The 18,042-nt window shown below is 31.2% G+C and overlaps 1 protein-coding gene and 1 long non-coding RNA gene across 2 annotated transcripts; both read right to left on the bottom strand.

Annotated features, from left to right (window-relative positions):
* Positions 1–11,307: 11,307 nt before the first annotated feature.
* On the bottom strand, positions 11,308–13,309 carry LOC108463153 (uncharacterized). Its single transcript, XR_001868013.2, has 3 exons — positions 12,753–13,309; positions 11,731–12,647; positions 11,308–11,648 (listed from the first exon to the last, which is right to left on the bottom strand). It is a non-coding gene; the product is annotated as an uncharacterized LOC108463153 (long non-coding RNA).
* Positions 13,310–16,613: 3,304 nt separating this feature from the next.
* Positions 16,614–17,528, bottom strand: LOC108466733 (uncharacterized). Its single transcript, XM_017767105.2, has 3 exons — positions 17,360–17,528; positions 17,122–17,268; positions 16,614–17,040 (listed from the first exon to the last, which is right to left on the bottom strand). Exons 1-3 carry the CDS (start codon positions 17,435–17,437, stop codon positions 16,774–16,776), a joined length of 492 nt encoding a protein of 163 aa, XP_017622594.1. The 5' UTR covers positions 17,438–17,528; the 3' UTR covers positions 16,614–16,773.
* Between the last annotated feature and the right edge of the window lie 514 nt (positions 17,529–18,042).

Genomic DNA, 18,042 nt, shown 5'->3' with positions numbered 1-18,042 from the left:
GTTAGAAGACAAGATTTTGTTTGAAGACAATAAGTTATGCCTTATGGCATAGCATTTATTAGCATAATGAGGGCCTAGTGTTCGGTGTGATGGTTGGATTGCACTTTTAGTGCAATAAGTGTATGGTGTTTGGTTGGAATCCCAAGCATTTGAGTCTTATTTTGCTAGCGTTTACTAAGTGTTAAAGTTAATAATAATTGAACTTACAAATTACAATATGTGTGCCAAATGTGGCATAATTTAAAGAAAAGTGATGAAGTGTATAATTAACTAAGAATGGACCTAAGTGTGAAAGTGATGTTCCGAATAAGTGAATTTAGTGAAATAAGAAGTTAACATTGAAGTGCTCTATAATTAACAAGTGAAGTGAAGTTGAATAAAAAGTTTATAGGATTGTAACCAGATAAATTTGTAAGCATTGGTGAACAAAATGCTTAATCTGACTGAAGGGTGTAACACCCCGAAAATTTTTACAGTAAGATATTATCCTTAATACAGTAAAATAAGGAAATAAAGTGACAAGATGAGGAAAATGGAGTTATGTCACTAGGAAGTATATTATGACATATTGATTCAAGAAAGGACTAAATTGTAAAAGTGAGAAAAGTTTTGTGGCCTAAGAGTAAATACTTAAAATTTGAGGGATTAAAGTGTAAATATGAAAAAGTTGAAGGACTAATAGTGCAAATATTTTAAGGGTGGAATGATCTAGAAACCAAGGAAAATTGATGAATAATGACCAAATTGAATAGGTGAAGAATTATGAGGGACTAAATTACAATTTTACCAAATTAAGTGATGACTCAAGAATGGAATTTTAAAAGATCATGAAGGGCAAAATGGTCAATTGGAAGAGAGAGAAATCCAGAAAGTAATGATTATGTTGGTGATATTTTATAGTTATTTAATTAGATAATTATTATTTATTTAATATTTTAATAAGATATTTTTTATTATTTTATTATTTTACTTAGTATATATATATATATATGTGTGTGTATGGAAAGAAAAAAAAAAGGAGAGGGAACAACACCATCATTTTCATGCATCTCACGTTAGAAAGAAAAGAAAAGAGTAAACTTTCCTTTCTTTACAATTTAGTCCTTCCACCAAAAATTCACCCTTTTCACCTAAAAATCAAAAGAATTTTCATAGCTACCAAGAGAGAAAAATGTTAAGGAGACTAAGGGGAATTGGAATATCAAGTTGGATTCAAGAAATAGACGCTAGAGGAGAGAGAAAAATCAAGTTAAAGATTAAAATCAATGGGACAAGGTAAGAATTTTACGATTTCAATATATTTTAAGTAGAGTTTCTCATGTAAGGTAATATCAAAAGCATGAAAATGATGCTAAGGTAGAGTTTTATTATATAAGGATCCATGTTCTTGATATATTAGTGAAGGGAAATGAGAGAAAATAATGGAAATTATGGTAGAGAATGGAAATAAGAGTGTTATAAACTTGGTAATCAATATGTTGCACTAAAGTAGTTTTGGACAGCAGCAATAGGCTAACTTTGAAAAATCACCAAAAATGGTAGAAATTGAATTAGAAGCTTACTGAGATATGGAATTAAATCTTATTGAGTCTATTTTCATATAAAAGAAATATAAAAAGTAAAGGAATTCTGTATTCTAAGATATATATATATATTTTTCTGAGACTGGTTCAGAATGATTTCGAGATCCCCTGTTCTGACTTGGAAAAATCATTAAAAATTATAAAAAAATAATTTTGGGACTTAATTTATATGGTTAGATTCCTCAATGAGTTTATTTTTATAAGAAACAAATGATAACTTCATTTGAATTCTGTTTAAAGAGATAATTAAACTTTAGTGAAGAGTGGTCAGAACTGTCAAATAGCAAAATAGGGGAGACTTTAATTAATAAAATGTACTAATTGGCTAAACCAAAAATTATTAAAATTTTATGGTAAGAATAAATGTGAGTCTAGTTTCAGGTAAAATTAACGGATCTTAATTTGAAGTTTTGTAGATGAAGATATAAATAATTTAGTGACTATGACTCAAATGGACAGCTTTGAATATACATATAAGTAAATAGTGAAATTATTGATAATGTTACTTATAAGCATATTATATAAATCAAGGATGTGGAATGAAGAGGAGGAGGAGGGAAATAAATATATGAATTTTCAGCTAGCAAGTGTTTTGTTGGGTTTTTCACACAGGAAGAAAAATAGAACCAAGTTATCCGGATGAAATATGAAGCTCTTGTTGAAGCTAGAGCAATAAAGTAATTATTTCGGATGAAATATGAAGTTCTTGTTGAAGCTAGAGCAATAAGGTAGTAATTCCGGATGAAGTATGAAGTAAGTTTGAGATTCAAGGACCTAGGAGTTGCAACCAAACGAACAGAAGCAAAAGGGATGAAAAATTGAGAGAAGTATTTCATCTGGGTAACATACATACTGCTGTTTGTTGCAACCCTTAATAGGTTTAAATTTAAAATGGATAATTTGTATGTTTTAGACTCAGGGACTAAATTGAATAAAAGAAGAACTGTAGGGGTAATTTCGTAAAAATGTCAAAAATGACCAAAATGAAGGAAATGAATTGCGTTATTATCTAAATTATAAAATTTAATGGAATTATTAATCTAGATCAAGATCGGGTGAAAACATGTTTTAGGGATTAAATTGAAAAGTGTTGAAATTATGGAAAATTTTGTTATTTTATAGAATTTATGGGTTGTTATCAATATATATAAGAATAATTAAGTTCGAAAGAAGGATTTAATTACAAAAACTTTATTTTTCTGTGTCTAAGGATGAAATCGTCATTAATCAAAAGTTTAGGGGTAAAATGGAAATTTTGCCTAGAGCATTAATTGAATGTATTAGAATATGAAATAAATAAAAATGATGATCAAATTTATTTATAAAGATCCGGGCATCTCAAATATGAGACTTGAACGTGAAAAAGAAAAAGTTTTCGGATTAGTAAAACTATAAATACGAATAAGCAACGAAGTAAGTTCGTGCAACTTGAATTGAATTATTTAATGTTTAAATTATACATTTATGTGACATGAATGTGAATTGAGTGTTTAAATGTATGTTTTGGACTTTAAGGGCCCAATAGAGGGACGTTATGATTATTTTCAGAATATGAATAATAAATGATTCAGAATTCTCAAAAAATGTTCAGTAAACTCTGACAATGCCTTGTACCCTATTCCGCAACAGATGCGGGTAGAAGGTATTACAAAGGGACTAATGATTCAATGATTCTTGTAGAATACTTAAAAGTGAGAAAATGAGCTAGTAAATGGTAATTACCTTAAAAGTGTATAGTGATTAACTAAACGGATGCACCCTTGAGTCTTAAAGAATGAACCAATAAGTGAAAAGAACCATACTCTCATTAATGAGTTGCTTATACAAAGTGAAGATATTAATTTATATAAGACTCAACACTAAGTGTAAGGGATGAAAAAGTAGGATGTCCTAATGTACTTACTAAACTCTTCAAGCTTAACTTGTTAGTGGTTTATATGCTAAAGTGGAAGCCCCTTTCGAGAAGCATGACACCATGTCAATGAAGGATTACATTCCTATGCAAGCTTTGAAGAGAATAAAGAATTTTGGTTTCGTATCATTTGTATTAGAAGAGTTTGAAATTGTATGTACATAGAATAAGTGTATTGTTTTCTAAATTTGCAAGTTTTATTATGTGTATTAATGCTTTTAACTCTGCCAAAGTAGTCTTGAGTATGATTATGATTTTGATAATGTTTTACGATGATTTTGTGCTCAAATGTGTTTTGATATTGTTCTAAAATAAATTGAAACTTATTGGTATGTTTTGATGATGTTTGAGATTGATTTAAAGTGTTTTGGGCTATTTCTCTATAACGTCTCAACATCGTCCCTCGTAATGTTATGCATTGAGCATACAAAAAGCAATGTTGCGACATCGTTCATCGCCATGTTTCAACATTAGGCATGTAGAGAGTGAAGTCATGATGGCAAGCAATAAAATTTCGTGACATTATACAATGTTACAATGTTATGCAACACAATGTCACCCACTACATTGTTTTAGGCTTTTTAAGCCCTCCAAGTCCCATTCTTGACCCGCGGCACTTCCTATCTCTCACATTTGGTTACTAAATGGGTTTTAAATTATTTTAAAGCTTGTAAATTAATTTTACTTATTCCAAAATTATTTATTATGTATAAGATTAAAGGAATATATTAACATAATTACGATAAATTAATGAGGTAATATTTTTAAAGGTAAATTAATGTCAGTAGAATTTATAATTATTTTTATTGAATTTTTATATTAATATAAAAATATAAGAAGTTTAATTCAATTTCTATTGATTTGACTAATTATCAATTATTTTGGATTCAATGAGTATAGTTTAGGAGTAGATCGTAAAAGTTTTCTTAAAAACAATGTCAAACATATTATTTTTCAAACAATAAAAATGTTTCCATTGTTGTGAAAAATGGAATTACAATTTTGTTTATAAGAAATACAAATTTGTAGGTTGCCAAATTAAAATGAAAAAGAATTCGCATATAAATTTACTTTATTGTTAAAAATTATATACATCGATAACTAATAGTATACCTATGGATTATTTTAATATTAATAGCGACGACATCAGAACTTGAGGTCTCTACATAGGATTGTTTCCTAAAATACTTGTGTAACGTTACTTTATAATATATATGATTGATGCAAGCATCAAGGTCATTCGGGTGCCTAACATAGCCAAACTTTAAAAAGTCCAATCATTTACACAATATCGAAGTAGATTCGAGTGAAGATGAGTTTGATCATATAAAAGTTTGTGATAAAAAAAAATTTGATAAGCTTTAAATAGATTTGATTGAGCTTAAAAGAAAATCATGAATTCATTTTTAGGAATCTTGGTTCGAAATCAAGAAGCGTAATACAAACATACTTAAAAGATTTTATTGAGTGTCAACGTTCGAATCAACATGTACAAACGGAGAGAAATTAATTCAATTGAAATCTTTATTTATCTAGTTTATGCTCATACATATCCTTTTTTCAAGATGGCTTCAAGAACATTGTCTCCAATCCAAGATACAACTCTCACCCACTCTAAATCATTCGGATCTTTATTTTTTACGTTCTTGAATGCCTTCTTTTATTAGTATTTGTTGCTGCTGATTCGCCCTAATCTCCCTTGGCTTCTCTTTGCATTTCAGGAGACTTGGTTGCTAAGATAGGGTTGAATCCACTTCAATTTGGTTTCCCCTTTCCTCGAACAAATTGAATTTGATCCTACTTCCTGGGTTTACAAGGTTCACCATACAATAAATACTTGTTAAGTAAGAATTTTTCTAGTTCAATTAAGTACTTGAATTTAGTTTTTAAAGTTTAATTTGGTACCTAAAATTTATTTTGATCCTGAACTTGATTTTTGATCCAAATTAATAAATACAATAAATGACTTATTTAAATCAATTTAAACTATGAAACCAAGTTCAAGTACTAATTTAAACAAAAATAAAAATAAACTCAAATACCTAAATCAATAAAAGAAAAAAGTAATACTTAACAAAAACATATTCAAACTTTGATATATAAAATTGTGTCTTTTAAACTAACTACTTATAAAATTCAAATGAATATATAAGGTATTTATATTGGCTTAAACATTTTAAATTTCTAAATACATATATATCAATTTAGATTCTAAATACAAACAAGTAGATCTTAATTTGGTTATAAGTTTGAGGGCATGAGAATTTGCGACCTTAAGTTCAAGTATACATTCTAATCATCAATCCAATTGTAGTTTATAATTATCCGAGTAGTTATAATTAACTTTATATTTTATAACCTCTTAAAAATTAAATGCATTTGAGTGATAGTCTAAATTTGCAAATAATTAAATTCATATAAATTAAAATTAAATCCAATTTTTAATATAAGAGTATTAAAATAAAAATTAATTAAAACATCCAATTTATAAAAAAAATCCAAGTTATGAATATAAATAAAGTATTAGTGTAATTAAAATAAGATAAAATTCAATGATGGTGATTTCATCAACTTTAGCCTTTTTCAATATTCCTTGGCTCTGCAGTCATAAACCAACTATGACTCTTGTCATCACTTCCCATTTCATTCATTTTGTTTTTTCTCCTAAATTATTAAGAAGAATTGGCAGATATAGTTAATTAAATTCCTTATGAAAATCGCTGCAGATTAAGTTATTTAATACTACTACTAGACCCTTATATAATTGAGGTTCCCTGCTCTCCTCACAGATAGATAAATAAATATTCCAAAGGAGTGATATATTTATATTGATGTAAACTAAAGTAAATTTTCTTCTAATATAAATTCATTTAATTTTAATTTATTATATTATTTTTACTCCGTGATTTAATTATGGTCAGAAGTTAATTGAATATTAAATTGATTAAGGCATGATTAAAAATCTATTATAATAAAAGTGTTTTTTCTTTTTATATTTTTATATAAAATCTATAAAAAAATTTAAATATGTTATACCTATATCTTGCAAGCTTACCTCACATCCTGCTGACCTAATGGGTCAACACCTTAAACTAAGATGAATCATCTTATGAGCTAAGGACACTTGCAAGCCCATAACCCCATAAGCCCAATACATTGTGAGCTTGTATCATGTAGAGCTATTCAAGGATTGGGCTACCTAGTCAAGCTCAAAGGTCAACTTGAAATTTGAAAAGGGTTGGTAAAAGTATTAGGTTCGAAAAAAAAGTTTCAGGAAAACAAATAATTTAAAATATGGATTAAGTTCGAGCTTGAACATCTAAGACCTAACTGACTTTGGCTCGTTTTTAAAGTTTGTAATATATTAATTACGTTATATTATTTTTATATATTACGTAACTTATAACAAATAAATTTTAAATTACAGTAATATATAACACTATAATGTAAACATTAAAAAATATATTAAATTACCTACATAAAATTTTAATAAATGAAAAATATATAATATTATTAAATTGATAGGTGCTAAAAGTAACATGTTTTTAGCCTCATTCTTAATGCATTTTTTGGTGATTATTCGATATTAATGGTGAATTGTATGCTCCTAATGCTTTAAATTAATGTTTTTTTTTTACTTATGGCCATGTGGCAGGTCATGTCAATTTTGCGAATTTGGACCCCAAACAACTGAAAAACACGATTTTTAGGTTTTTTGGGCATTCTAAGACCTAAATATGACAAAATTAAGAAGATAGGAGTGAGCTATCATAGAATAGTCAATAAATAGGAGTGAGCTGTCATAGAATAGTCAATAAAACAACTCGAAAAACACTATTGAAGCCTACTCTAAAGAAGATTTTCGTTAAGATTGAAGATTCTCATTTGATTTCTTTAAAGATTGTAAAGTTAATTTAGGTTATTGTTAACTTTGTCACATTAGAGACCGAATTGAATAAATGTAAAACTTGGTATGAAACTATTATGGTAATAGATAAAATAAGGTCCTTAATAGGGATATATGAAATCAGATTTTAATCCAAATCTAGGAATTGAATTTTCAATTTATCCTGAGTTTAAGAACTAAATAAAATAAAATATAAATATGAGGGGAATTGAAAAATAGAATTTCATGAAATCATGAATACCATAGTATAGTATGGAAGTGTTTGATATTGATTGGTGACATGAAATAATTGTATAGATCAAGAATCAGATCAAAGTGGAGTTGATTGGGGAAAAGTTAAAATTGTCGAGTAGCCCTTAAAGATCAACTCGTTTTGGTGTTCCAATAGGTAAGTTCATATGAAACTTACTATTTCATTTTATATCAAGTGTAATTTGTATTGATTATATATGTATACATAATTAGACATAACTTGAGAACTAATGATATTGACATGTAATGGACTGGATTGTAATGTTATATAATTGTTGGTTATGTATTAGTACATGGTGTAAATGTGAAAGTTGTTCGATTATAAGGCAAGTGAATGAAAATGTGATATTCTACAGGATATGATTTGAGTTGTGAATATTTACAAAGATCAATAATGACATATATATGGAAATTATGCTCGTGTGAACTTAATAAAAGGTTAGAATGAGTATAGCATATCATTAGGGCTATACGTATGCTTGATTGGGGGTTTTACATGTTATAACAAGGTCTAGTATTTGTTGTAGATTCTCGAGTTATATATATATCATAGGTTTAGCCCGGACGGGTAATCTCAATATAATGTTAGCTTGTGTAAGTAACTCTGTTATAATGTCAGCTTGTGTGAGCAACCTTGAAATATTGCCAGCTTGTGTGAGCAACTTATTCTCGTGTACCCGAGTCTGTTTTACTGTAGTTTTTTGGACGATAATCAATTGAATGGAAATTAAAATTTTAAATGTGAATTGGAAATGAGATAGCATGCATTAATATTTGATATGTAATAGGTATTCATGATATGAGAAGATGAGTAACACATTTGTTTGGAAAATGTTGACATGTGAATAGCTATGCCATTATGTGCCAAGGACAGCCATGTTAAATGCCACCATGAATAGTTTAATTATGCTTTAAATAATCAAGGTATGTTTAGTGTTTCCATTTGAACTTACTAAGCATTTCTAATGCTTACTCTAGTTGATTTCCTTTCTTATAGATTGTCATCTTGTGGAACTTGTTGAGCCAAATCAGTGGAGGAGCACACACTATTCTAAGACAGTAGTTATATGTTCAATTTGGTGTCTAGCCTATGTGGCATGTACATAAGGGCTCTTAGTGTGCAAATGGTCATTTTTTGAAGATGATAGTGTTATGCAATTTGTGGTGATGTTTGGTTATGGATATACCATTTGGTATAAAACTTTGTAATGCATATTTTGACAAGCTTGATGTTATGTGATTGTTCATGCTGCTCTTGAATGGTTTGGTATGTTTAGGCTATCATTTAGTCCATATGAATTGGTTAAATTGAGTTTATGATTTGGAAAGTGTAAGTTAAATGTTAAACATGCTAATTGGCTTAAAGTATGCTTAGTTTGAATTATATTAACCTCATTGTTTTGTTTAGTTTCCAATTAGTGTAATGGATATGTTTTGAGATTGAAATTGAAAGCATTTCGCATAGATAGGTAAAATGGAGTTGAATATGTTTACAAGATTCTATGGTGCACCAGAAGAACATAAAAAAAAAAAAATCATGGGATCTCCTAAGAAGGTTAGGGTCTTATCGAGATTTACCATGGATAGTTGTGAGAGATTTTAATGAATATTGTTCTCATTTAAGAAAAAGGAGGGGGGGGGGGGGGCGATTGCGGAACAAAAGAAATATGGCTTGCTTAAGGAAAGTATTGGAGGACCGTGAACTTAGCAATATAGGATTTACAGGCATATGGTACACTTGGGAGAGAGGCCGATTACCAGAAAATAATATTCGAGAGAGAATTGACAAATGGGTAGCAAATTTGGCATGGTGGAGAGTTTTCCAAGGTATTCTTTAAAACATTTGTCGCATGCTATGTCAAATCATTATCCGACTCTAGTTGATTTGGGGATTGAAAGTAGAAAGCACAAAGTGAAGAGAAAAAGGGTATTTAGATTTTATGCAAATTGGATCATAGAGGAAGAATGTGAACAGCGAGTTAAAGAGTTTTGGGAAGAATGTTCGGGTGATGTCCCAAATTAGGGAAGGTAGGAAATTTTCTTAGAGATGAATTGGGGCGAATTACCAGTAAGAGGAAGGCATCATCACTATTAAATATGAGGCTGAATGAATTGAGCAATTTTGATCCGAACGATGAAGTATTGGCAGATATGGAAGAAGTCAAGTTGGCTCTAAACTTGGCAGCTGGCAAAGAAAAGATTTTTTGGGAACAACGTGCAAGGGCGAATTAGCTCCGCTTTGGAGATAGAAATACAATTTTTCTTTTCCATAATCTAGTAAACCAACGAAAGGCTAAAAAGCAAATAAGGATTGAGTCAAAGGAGAGGAGGAGAAGATACAAGTGGGAAGTGGCAACTGACTATTTCAAGGAATCATTCACAGCTTCATATACGAGCAATAATGAGAGAGTGATGTCAGGGATAATGAGATGTATTCATGAAGAAATGAACACTAAGCTGATTGAACAATTTAAATCCGAAGAAGTGAGGGAAGCAATGAAGAATGGCACCTTTAAAGGCATCAGGTATAGATGATTATTATGCAATTTTTTTATCGAAAATATCCACACAATGCTGGAGATGAGATTACTATATACTGTTTAGACGTTTTGAATAGAGGAAAGGAGATTGGCATTTTAAACATCACTAGCATTGTGCTCATCTAAAAAGTGAGCTCTCCAACCTGTTTGTCACAAATTAGGCCGATTAGCCTATGTAATGTGTCGTATTATATCTAAAGTGGTGGTAAATAGATTTAGAACAGTGCTTGATAAATGTATTGATGAAACACAGGCAAGATTTGTTCTTGGCAGAAAAATTAGGCACAATGCGTTAATTGCATACGAGGTGCTACAATCGCTGAAACAAAAAAGGCGCAGGGCTACTTTGCCTTGAAATTAGACTTGTGTAACGCACATGACAGGGTGAAATAAAGTCACATGACAGGGTGAAATAAAGTTTCATTGAATAAGTTACGAGGCGTACGGGTTTTTGTGAAGATTGGTTAAGCTTAGTTATGGAGTGTGTTAGAACGGTGGAATATTCGGTTTTGTTCACTGGGGTGCAAGGGCAAAAATTGAAATCCACAAGAGAATTGAGGCAAGGCGACCCACTTAGCCCGTATTTATTTCTAATATGTGCAGGAGGTTTTTCTTCCCTTAATAAATTGGCAAAATGAGGAGCTATCCAAGGAGTAAGAGTCGGGAGAAGTGGGCTTTCATTAACTCACCTAATTTTTGCAGATGACAGCATCTTGTTAGGGGAGGAAAGCCTGGAAGGGGTTACTGCTATTAAAGCTTTAGTGACCGAATATGGAGTTTCAAAGCAATCGATCAATTTTGAAAAGTCACATATTTTTTAGCAATAATGTGTCGCGCATCAAGAAGGAACAAATTGGGGCAACTATGGGAGTAAGGGTCTCTAGTAACCTTTAAAAATACCTCGGGTTACCAACTATGATTGGAAAGCGAAAGAAACAGGCATTATAAATTCAGGAAACGTAATGAAAATTGGAGTTTACGTCAATGGACACTTGGAGGTAAAGAAGTTTTTATTAAAGCAATTTTACAAGCCATCCCAATGTGATGTTTTTTGTTGCCTGTTACGTTATGTCGTGAACTGGAAAGCATTACTAGTAAATTTTGGTGGGAAAATTCTAAAACAGAATAGGAAATTTATTAGTGTGATTGGAGGGGGATGTGCTAGCCGAAAGCACAAGGGGGATTGGGATTTAGGAAATTAACCAAGTTCAATATAGCGATACTTGCTAAACAAGGATGGCGGTTAATTATGAAACCAGATTGTTTGTCTGCTCGTGTCATGAAAGAAAAGGATTATCCACATTGTGACTTTATGAGTGCCAGTTTAGGATGTCACCCATCTTTTACCTGGAGAAGCATATGGGGAGCCAGGAGACTTCTGGAGCTAGGCATGGGCTAAAGGGTTGGAAACGGCAAATCAATAAACATCTGGAATGATGTCTGGTTACCAAGACCTGGACATGGAAAAGTTAGAATTCAGAATATTGATATTAATTATTCAACTGTAGCAGATCTTACTAATAGAGAGACAGCTACCTGTAAGTTGGAGGTCCTAAGGAAGCTTTTTGTCGAGGAGCAGGTAAACAAAATTTTGACAATCCCAGTTGCTGAAGTTGATCTTGATGATGAAAGAGTGTGAAGGGGACACAGTATAGGTGTGTTTTCGGCCAAAAGTGGCTATAAATGGCTGCTTAGTGAAGAAGTTACAGCAGCGCAGGGGGGAATGTTACAACAAGCTACGCTATTACCGAACTTCTACAACAAATTATAGAAGTTACAAGTTGCAAGCAAAATAAAAATTACAACACGGAAAATTGCTAATAACTATATCCCTATGACAATTTACAAGTGAGGAATATGCAGGTGGTGCGCATTTGTCCTCTGTCGTACAATAGAGGAATCGGTGAGCCATATCTTCCGGGATTGCATGTTTATTAAAAGTGTTCTTCAAGGGGTGGGGGTGGATGTCTCGCCCAGCATTCAAGGACAAAGTTGGAAATTGTGGTTAGCAAATATATTTTCTTGTACAGGAGAGGAGAAATGCAAATGGCTAACTATTGTGTTCTGGGCAGTCTGATACCACGGAAATAAGGTATATCATCAGGGTGAAAAACAGAACATAGTGGGTCTGGTTACGTTTATTAAAGCATATTATTCAGATAGCACATTTACAGAATCCGTGATTTCAACATCTATGAACCAGATGAATAGTATATGGACGCCACCAAGAATAAATGAAGTTAAATGCAATTTTGATGCGACTTTCAACAAGTGCATGTTTAGTTCGGTATTTAGGATAATCTTTAGAGATGGTGAGGGGCACATTTTGCGACTTGTGCTTACCCAAATAGTTTTGTGGCCGATGCCACCACGGTTGAGGCGAAGGCTTGTTTACATGCGGTGTCGGTGGCCGAAGAGTTGGGATTCCGACGACTTGTGGTGGAAGGGAATTCCTTAATAGTTATTAAGAAAATCCGTTCATCAGAGAATGGCAGATCAAACATTTCTATGATTATTAAAGAAATAAAAAAGGGGGCCCAAGGATATGAGAGTTTTACTTATCGTTTCGTGGGCAGAGCGGTGAACAGAGCGGCACATACGATGGCGAAGGAAGGAAATCAATGGCCATCGGCGATGATTTGGGTTAAGGAGGCACCTTCAAGAGTTGAAGCGGTGGACGAAGAAGATAGAAGGGCTCTGTTTTGAGGATGAAATGGGTTGGAGGAAAGGGATTTTTGCGGATTCCGACGATTTCAGGTTCTTTAAGGATCCATCGTTGGACGTTAACAATAATGTTCTTTTGGAGATAAACGATGGTAATAGAAGAGACGGAGAGGAATGCCAATCAGTTTAGGCTACAATTTTTTTCTGATTTGTTTGGTTTGTTTCTTTGTTTTTCAGGCAGCCATTCTAAGGTTTCTCGACGGCTACTGTTGTTTTTAATGCGTCTGTTCAGTTTTTTAGGCATCTAGAAAGTTGTATTCTGCTTTTATTTTTTTTTTTTACGGGGTGTCACCGACGGTTTGGGGGAAGCTGTTAGGCTACACGTGTTCTACATGTAGTCATGTAATTGTTTATTTTATTAATGACATCCTTTCAGTTTTCTTTTAGAAAAAACAACATGATACAAATATTCAAATATGTAAAAATCTATATATGGAATTATAAATATATAATTTTTAAAACACATGTAAGACAGAAATTGCCAAATGTAGATTAAAAGAAAATATTTCTCCTGGGCTCAGGGCTTTATTTTGGACGACCAGCTTCAAAATAGCAGGCTTTTTTATAGTGGGCAAGAAGTTGAGCAAGTCCATATATCATTGTAAAGTGTAAACCAACATGCAGCGCCCAATTTTAAATTTCGCATTTTCTCTTCTAATGTCATATGTCTTGATGATTTTATATATTTAATATTTAATTAATTTTTAATTACAACTTTTCTATACTTTTCTATTCAAATAACGAATCTGTTTTAAAATTAGCATAGTTTTTTAATTAATAATTGTAATTTAAATTATAATTATTTTTAAATATATGATTATTATCTCTTCTATTTTATTTCAATTTTTAACTAATAAGTGTAGATTAAATATTATAATTATTTTTATTGTGAATTTAGTAATATGAATGAAAATAAAAAAATATTTGACAGTTTTTCTAATTTTATATATAATATAGATATTAATTTTGTACAGTAATGTGCAATTTTAATATTTTAAAAAACATTCATACTTTTCTTTCTGCCACATTGGAAAACCAAAATTGTGCAAATAATATTTTGATTATATAAATATATTTTGTATTATTTATTAATAATTTATTGTTGCCAATTGAATTGAAAAATGGGCAAAATTGTCCCTAGAGTTAAAAAGTGTGTTATGAAGGTTTATTTTGGAGTTTTATATATAAAGTAAATAATAAATTTAAAATTGACTAATTTAAAAATATATAAATTAAAATTGATTAAATTAAAATATAGAAATTAAATCTATAATTTAACCTACGCATACTACATGGAGTAATAATAGAATTTCTCAAATATAAATAGTTTAACAAATAAATAACAATAAAATTGGTAAAGTGTCATTGTAATCCGTATACATACATGACATTACATTTTGGTCCCTTTATTGAATTGAAAAATGGGCAAAATGGTCTCTACAGTTAAAAGTGTCTGTTGAATGCTTATTTTGGTGTTATATAGATAAGATAAATAATAAATTTAGCCTTCGACCTTGGTACCTTTATTCAATTTAGTCTTTACTCTTTTTTGAAATCTTTCATTATTGGCTCGACACTATATTTATTTTATTTGATATATCAAAAATACTTTAAATTTTTTAAAAATTTCAAAACTCTTAACAAAAATTTAAAATTATAATTCCAAAATTATAAAAACATTGCTCTTTAGAATTTAAAAAAAACATAAAGTAAAAAAATTATAAATAACTCAACTTATCAAAAATTATTTAAGATAATTAGTGGTAATATATAAAGTAAGTTGGATTCAAATATCTTAATGATTAATCAAGGAGCTCGTCGACAACTAATTTTTTTATTGAGAAATTAGAATTTGAACCTTGTTGACAGGGGATCGGCTCTTTTTGGGAAAAGTTTTCGAAGTGTCGTCCACTGTACAACCGATCCAAACCATCTAAAATTGAAGGTATTATCCCTGTGGTTAGGGTTTTATCCTTTGAGCTTTGCGGAGAACTGTGTATGGTTCATGGAGAGGCACCTTGGTTGGCAGAGATTGGTACCTATAAGATTCGAGATACCTATTAGTATTAGGTGTGTAAATACTTATAGGGGTACTAGGTTTATTTATAAAGTTCATATAAGGCCTTGATTGGTGCTTCAATCCACAGTGCACCTAAGTACCCCTATAATTATTCACACGCCCAACACTAACGCTTATCTAGAGTCTTGCAGATACCAATCTCTACCAACTAAGATAACCCCCTTCATGAATTGTATACGACTCTCTACAGAAGCCAGGGTGCTCAAGTAGCACTAAGTTTGCTTTTATGGTTCATTTAAGGCCTTGGTTGGTGGTTCCATCCACAGCATGTCCTAGTACCCCTATAATTATTCACACACCCAATACTAACACGCATCTTGAGTCTTGAAAGTACCAATCTCCACCAACCAAGGTGCCCCCTCCATGAATCATACATGGCTGATCTCCACAGAGGCCAGGGAATAAAACTCCATCTATGGGGATAATACTTTCTATTGTTGATGGTCTAGGTTGACTACTTGATGGATGACACTTCAAAGACTTCTCCCAAAAGAGTTAACCATCTCTCAACAAAAAAAAAAGCACTTTTTATTGTTATAGGGAATCAACTTTCAACTCCTTTGGGAGAAGTCTCCAAAGTGTTGTTTTCTAGGTAGCCGCCCCTGGCCTCCTCAAAGAGGTAGCTCAAGTGGTACCAAGTTTACTTATAAGTCCTATATAAGGCCTTGATTGGTGGTTCGATCCACGTCATGCCCAAGTATCCCTATAATTATTTGTACACCTGATATTAAGACGAATCCCAAGTCTTGTAGGTATCGATCTCCAACAATTGAGGCTCCCCCCTCCGTAAACCTACATGGCTCTCTGCGAAGGCCGGGGGACAAAATCCTAATATGAGCACAATGCCTTTAATTGTTGATGGTCTAGATTGACTGCCCAAAAAACGGCACTTCAAAAACTTATCCTAAAGGAACCATTTCCAGTCAACAAACCCAAATTGAAATTCAAGCTTTTATGGCAAATTGGAGAAGCTACGCATCAAGGTAAAATTAGGAACATCTTTATTTTACCTTTCAAATTAAACATATCCATCTTAAGAAAATTTGGAGTTATTTATAATTTTAGACATGTAAAAGAATTTTTTTAAAAAGTTCAAAATTAAAAAGTTTAGAATTTTTTATTTAAAATTTGAGAAATTTTTATATTTTTTTGAACTTTTTAGATTTTTACGTTTTTTAAAAACAATCATATATTTTAAAATTATAACTTTTATTTATTTTTAAATTTTTTTTGACTTTTATATAAATTTGAATTATTTCTTGGTGTGACATATTAAATGTTTATTATCACATTAATAATAAAAGGTTAAGAGTCAAATTCTGTCAAATAAAAGAGTAGAGATCAAATTAAATAAAGGTGGAAAGATCAAGGATTCAAGCTATTGTTATGCTTTGTATATAAAATATCAATTAAGCATTTAGCCACAATTTTAATTGTGAAGCTATTTTACTCCATCTGGCTGCATGAATCGGTTTGTCCATTTTTTTCAATAGAGAGCCCTAATACAATCTGAAATAAAATACAAGGATTACCATAATACTTTTATCCCAATATAATCAGATAATCCTTAGAAAAAAAAAATTAACACACGAATAACAATATAATAGGATAATCATAGGAAAATACAAAATGAAAATCTCATTGTATATTCTTTGATCTTCATTTTCATTTTTTTGCAACATTAAAATGAAAATGAGAATCTACATAAGCTAAGCTAGGTTCTTAGACGAAACATTAACTTTTCCAACACAACATTCTATTAATTGATAAAATTCTTATGTTACAAGAATCCTCTCTCCTCCTTGCTTGTCAATGGCCTTAAGAATAGCTTGAGTAACATCTTTGGTTTTAGTAGTTTGTTGGTCTTGAGCCACAACAATGGCTTCCATGGCAAAGAAATGGTTGCAACAAACTCTAGCTCGAACAACATTAAGACCCAGTTCTTCAAACGCCTCTACAATTGACACCAACTTATCCCCTCCTCTGTTGCACCTCACTTTAACCACAAACTGATCTTCCCCAAGCTTCTCCACTTTCACTTCCTACTAAAACATCACGAATGCATAAATCCAAAAGAAGTACTTATATATATATATGTATATATGAAGGAAAACATGGATCACCTTTGGGATTTGTATATGCTTCAACAGATTGAAATATTCGTTTCTGATAGCCATAAGGTTTTGGTACTCTCTTTGTATTTCTTCCAACTTGACTTTAAGCTTGTGAAAATGGAGAAGAACATTTAAGATGATGGACCTCCTTCTAACCTTCAAAAAAAGGGGGGAAAAAAAAGGTGGGGTTAACATCATTGACCAGAAAAGCTTTTTGAATCCAAATCAAGACTAGTTTTTGTATTACAGATTTGGAATTGGTAAGAGTTCGCAGAAGCTGAAGCTTTCTACGAGATGCTGCTCTTCTTTGAACCTTTTTTGCCATCTCTTCTCTCTTTTCACTGTTTGATGATTTCTATGTATTAGTTGTAGAAAGATTTGAATGGAGTGGCTTGGCTTTTATAGGATGGGAAAAGGGATTTGAGTTTTTGAGATAAAGGGCATGTCTTGGGATCCATAAAAGGCTAGTTACCATGTGCTTGTCTTACATGAAAACAGAATTAAGCAAATACTTGGCCAACTTTAGTTGATTTGGCATTGCTTTTTTCGAATAATTAAATGGAAAAGTTGTGGAATTTTGTATTTATTCTTTGTTTATAAGTTTGGGGTTTCTAGTTAAACGATTTTAAGCTATTTAATTAGGTAGTTCAATCATGTGACATCCTAAAATGGTTTGTCACTAATAATTTAAGGGTATATGTATCATTCTTCAATTTGATTAGATTATTAATTAATCAACAATAAGGTCTGAACCAGCAAATACCAAGACAAGAAGCCTTATGACAAAATGATAATGTTAATTAACATGGCAGCTAAAAGGCTAACAAGAAATGCCAAAAAGAAGTGGCTAATTTGAAATGATAGATAAAAATGTTGGATTATTTGGTTGTCATTATTCTGTGTTTCACAGTTTAGCAATATGTGCATGGG

This window comes from Gossypium arboreum, chromosome 6 (genome assembly GCF_025698485.1).
Source record: "Gossypium arboreum isolate Shixiya-1 chromosome 6, ASM2569848v2, whole genome shotgun sequence".
Classification (NCBI taxonomy): Eukaryota; Viridiplantae; Streptophyta; class Magnoliopsida; order Malvales; family Malvaceae; genus Gossypium; species Gossypium arboreum.
This window is presented reverse-complemented; position numbering and strand designations above follow the sequence as displayed.